This window comes from Tachysurus fulvidraco, chromosome 1 (assembly GCF_022655615.1).
Source record: "Tachysurus fulvidraco isolate hzauxx_2018 chromosome 1, HZAU_PFXX_2.0, whole genome shotgun sequence".
Lineage (NCBI taxonomy): Eukaryota > Metazoa > Chordata > Actinopteri > Siluriformes > Bagridae > Tachysurus > Tachysurus fulvidraco.
In genome coordinates, this window is record NC_062518.1 from 49754424 (window position 1) to 49759377 (window position 4954).

The window sequence follows — 4954 nt, forward strand, 5'->3', positions numbered from 1 at the left end:
CATCATAAAGCTGCAGTCTAGTCATGTCGTCATAAAGCTGCAGTCTAGTCATGTCATCATAAAGCTGCAGTCTAGCCGTCATCATAAAGCTGCAGTCTAGTCATGTCGTCATAAAGCTGCAGTCTAGTCATGTCGTCATAAAGCTGCAGTCTAGTCATGTCGTCATAAAGCTGCAGTCTAGTCATGTCGTCATAAAGGCCTTAAAGGAGTGTTTGACTGATGGAGTGTTTCTGACTGATGGAGTGTTTCTGACAGATGGAGTGTTTGAGTGATTTAGTGTTTCTGACTGATGGAGTGTCTCCTGTTGATGGAGTGTCTCCTGACTGATGGAGTGTTTGAGTAATTTAGTGTTTCTGACTGATGGAGTGTCTCCTGACTGATGGAGTGTCTCCTGACTGATGGAGTGTTTGAGTAATTTAGTGTTTCTGACTGATGGAGCGTCTCCTGACTGATGGAGCGTCTCCTGACTGATGGAGTGTTTGAGTAATTTAGTGTTTCTGACTGATGGAGCGTCTCCTGACTGATGGAGTGTCTCCTGACTGATGGAGTGTTTGAGTGATTTAGTGTTTCTGACTGATGGAGTGTCTCCTGACTGACGGAGTGTCTCCTGACTGATAAAGTGTCTCCTGACAGATGGAGTGTTTCTGACTGATGGAGTGTTTCTGACTGATGGAGTGTCTCCTGACTGATGGAGTGTCTCCTGACAGATGGAGTGTCTCCTGACTGATGGAGAGTCTCCTGACAGATGGAGTGTCTCCTGACAGATGGAGTGTCTCCTGACAGATGGAGAGTCTCCTGACAGATGGAATGTCTCCTGACAGATGGAGTGTCTCCTGACAGATGGAGTGTCTCCTGACAGATGGAGTGTCTCCTGACAGATGGAGTGTCTCCTGACTGATGGAGTGTCTCCTGACAGATGGAGTGTCTCCTGACAGATGGAGTGTCTCCTGACTGATGGAGAGTCTCCTGACAGATGGAGTGTCTCCTGACTGATGTTGGAAGGAGTCTCGAGTGTCAGAGCTGTTCCTTTAGGACAGAGGAGTTTAGACACGTTGCAGTTTGTCAGTAACACGAGCTGTGATTATTAGTAATGTGGCTGTGGAGGGAAACCATGCTGAATGGGTGAAGCAGGATTTCTGCACATCAGTAAATGTCATTAAGATGTGATGAGCAAAAGACAAATATTCTTCAGTACAGGTTTGTTCTTTCTTGTTACCTCGTGACAAAAAATGATGCTTATTTTTCCTTTGAAGTGCTGTTGTTAATGACATGCTGTTGTTAATGACATGCTGTTGTTAATGACATGCTGTAGTTAATGACATGCTGTTGTTAATGACATGCTGTAGTTAATGACATGCTGTAGTTAATGACATGCTGTAGTTAATGACATGCTGTAGTTAATGACATGCTGTTGTTAATGTCATGCTGTTGTTAATGACATGCTGTAGTTAATGACATGCTGTAGTTAATGACATGCTGTTGTTAATGACATGCTGTAGTTAATGACATGCTGTAGTTAATGACATGCTGTAGTTAATGACATGCTGTAGTTAATGACATGCTGTTGTTAATGTCATGCTGTTGTTAATGACATGCTGTAGTTAATGACATGCTGTAGTTAATGACATGCTGTAGTTAATGACATGCTGTAGTTAATGACATGCTGTTGTTAATGACATGCTGTTGTTAATGACATGCTGTAGTTAATGACATGCTGTAGTTAATGACATGCTGTAGTTAATGACATGCTACTATGCGCTCGAGTGTAATCATGCTAATGATGGAGGCATGGCTGCTAATTAGAAGCGACGGCTGATTGCTTACGGTGGGGAATGAAGCTCCCAGATGAAGGCACATGGATCAGCTCCAGGCCAAAAAAACGTCACTCAGCACCACACTATTCACACACACACACACACACACACACACACACACACACACACACACACACACACACACACACACACACACACTTTCACACACAGGCAGCTTTCTGTGGAGCGTAGCTGAATAAGAGGCCCGTTCTTTTTGCATGTTTTAAAGCTGAAGTCTCTCTGGTTTCCAGGAAGAAGTAAAAATGAACTTAAATTAGGCGTGGTAGCTCAGTGGGGAGGGAAACGGCTGGAGCAGTGTTGGAGCAGAAAAGTGTGAGAGAAGGTGGAGAATGTGTAGGTCAGTACCAGTCCCGGGAGTGTGAGGAGTGTACAACACATTCTACACTGCTTCACGAGGACAGCGTGAGCTGGAGAAAACAAGCTCAGGGACCGCAGCGGCGCCGCTGGACGTGAACGCCAGGATGTTTTCTTACAGAGTTTTGTTTGTCGTTCTGATTTACAGACCGCCGGAGCCAAACGCTGATGATGTGTAACGTGCGTCAGAAAGGACAGGGCCAGTAAAGTGTAAAAATATTTCTATATCGTTCAAGATTATTTTACCTTGATTTATATATGGGGAAGATTTCTATTGGAATCTACTGAGTTATTCATTCATGCAACACAAATACACTTTAAAATGATTATTTATATTTTATTCCAGTTAGCAGAAAGAAAAACTTAACTGACAGCGACATAAATGAAAACGAAGCTCTTTTTTTCGGCTCTTATCGGCTCAGGGTGGCGGCCATGTCGACGTCTCGTCCTTACCTTGTCCGTATCTGATCGATTATTTTGTCTGGATTAGCACAGTCTCATTAAGATTAGCAGCTTCAGCTTCAATACACAGACAGATGGATGTCTACAACCCCGGTGTCTAGGTTAGGGACAGAGCAGGCCGTGATCTGGGGCCTGGAAGACTAAATCCTTGGAGCTGATAGGTGTAGAGCTGAACATCTGGGAAATGGAATCAACAATACACGAACTGAATAGACAGATTTTTTAGATTAATATCTAAATAATAATGATTTGCTAAAATCCTGGATTATGATGTTAAACTCTAGCAGCTAAGATAACACGGAGCTCGATAACATGGTGTGGCCTGGAAGCTAAAATCCATGATATGAAGCCTAAAATACAACAATTAGGCCAAGATCTGAAGCCCAGCTACTAAGATCTTAAGCTTGAAGATTAAAATCTAACGTTAGGTTACATTGTTGTGTTTAGCCAGGCTACGCACAGGCTAAAATCTCAGGTCTTGGGACTAAGCTTTACAGTAGATCTTGGAGGGACGATTGGAGATTAGGCCGTTGTGACGAGGGTCTGGGTTGTGTAGGCTTGGATTTGGGCGATTTGGAGCCAGGAGACTTCTCCTATACCACTCGAATTCATATAGCTCTTTTAACAATTCCCATTGTCCCAAAGCAGCTTTACAGAAGTATAGAAACAGAAGAGAGAAATTAATAAAGTAAGAATAAAAATAAAGAAATAAATGAATATATACAATTAAAGTTGAAAATTTTAAATTTAAGATACTATACATCTAATATACATCTAAAAAAACTCCCTGAGATGAGATGAAACCTTGAGAGGAACCAGACTCAGAAGGGAACCTCATCCTCATGTGGGTGACACTCTACAGTAAACAGGGTCAATGTAAATAATGTCCTTTCTACCACAGTTTATTTATTTACCGTGGGGCTCATGGTACTACTTTTGGGCTACAATAGAGCCTCTACGCTAAAATCTGGTATCAGCCTAACTGATAAAACGCTGGCCATCCGGATTGCTAGGCTTTCGGAGCTGCAGTGCTCTGCGTCTGCAGGAGTCCACATCTGACGGAAGGGAAGAAGACCGTTACGCTACGTTTCTGGGTTTGAACTCTGTTTGTGTTGCCGGAGAGCCTGAATGAAGACTTGCTTGACCTGACTGATCATGGTGCTGTAGAGCTGCAGGTCCTCCTCTTTAGCCTGCAAAACTTGCTCCAGAGATGACCTCAGAGCCTCTAGCTCCTCCTGCTGGGCAGCGTGTCTACAGCAAGGAGTAGAGTTTAGCTGCAAATATAATGAATGCTATCTGAACAAACAAGGGAAAGTAAGACTCACCGTGAGCTGAGTTCACTGGCCTGGGCATGGTGCGCTGACACCACGGCTCTTCTGTGTAAAAGACTGCTGTCCTGTTTCTCAGATACATTCAAGCTCCCTGCATCGAACACAATCAAACACAACGCATGTAAGCACTATAGTTTTCTCTAGTAAACTCACTCGTGTCCCGTAGGAAGGTTACACCTGTACGTCGCCTACTGCACCTGTCCTGCTGCGATGGACTCTTTGTGCTTTTTCAGAGTCTAACTTGAGTCTCTCCAGCTGCTGCTCCAGAAGCACACAGCGGTGACGTTCTTCCCGGAGCTTCTGCTCGGCATCTGCACACTTCTGAATGGCATCGACTTCCCTAGATGAAAAAAAAGAGAAATGCATCATACAAATACTCACTTCTGTGTGGCCACAAAAAAAGAAAGAGAATTATTAGGTCAATATTTTTCAGCAAACCTCTTCTGTTGAACTTTAGTGAGCTCCAGCAGTCGGTCTCTCTCCACATTAGCTGCCTGACACAGTGCTTTAAACTCTGAAGACTGAACCTGTAGAGCAGCACATACAGAGCACCGAGTCTCCGAACCATCTCTGTATTAATACACAAAACATACACAACCATAACAAACAGTGTAAACATGGAGCTCCTACAGGAGCTGCTCGCTGCTGCTGAGCTTCTTCACATGGAGCCTGAAGACACATAGGATCTCTGGGGATAGAAGCACTTATACATAGGACACATGTTTGACCATTTAGTCCACAGTTATAGACGAGTAATGATTTATAATCCCACTCTCAGAGTTTATAATGATTTATAATCCCACTCTCAGTGAGTATAATGATTTATAATCCCACTCTCAGCATTTATAATGATTTATAATCCCACTCTCAGTGTTTATAACAATTTATAATCCCACTGTCAGTGTTTATTATGATTTATAATCCCACTCTCAGTGTTTATAATCATTTATAATCCAACTGTTAGTGTTTATA

General features: G+C 43.0%; 1 protein-coding gene across 6 annotated transcripts in view; it reads right to left on the reverse strand.

Annotated features, from left to right (window-relative positions):
* Positions 1 to 2505: 2505 nt before the first annotated feature.
* The window catches only part of LOC125141198 (coiled-coil domain-containing protein 13-like), a 13468-nt gene continuing 11019 nt past the window's right edge, over positions 2506 to 4954 (reverse strand). The window contains exons 12-17 of one of the 6 annotated variants that reach the window (XR_007140564.1): positions 4421 to 4552; positions 4180 to 4322; positions 3977 to 4073; positions 3797 to 3902; positions 3112 to 3706; positions 2506 to 2828 (exon numbers count right to left, since the gene is read on the reverse strand). Coding sequence is in view for 5 of the 6 variants with exons in the window: in XM_047813535.1 (XP_047669491.1) it covers positions 3593 to 3706; positions 3797 to 3902; positions 3977 to 4073; positions 4180 to 4322; positions 4421 to 4552 (592 nt within the window). In the remaining variant the exon portion in view is untranslated. Of the gene's footprint in view, positions 3707 to 3796; positions 3903 to 3976; positions 4074 to 4179; positions 4323 to 4420; positions 4553 to 4954 lie in introns of all 6 variants that reach the window. The other 5 variants (XM_047813545.1, XM_047813535.1, XM_047813531.1 and 2 more) reach the window with 5 other exon arrangements.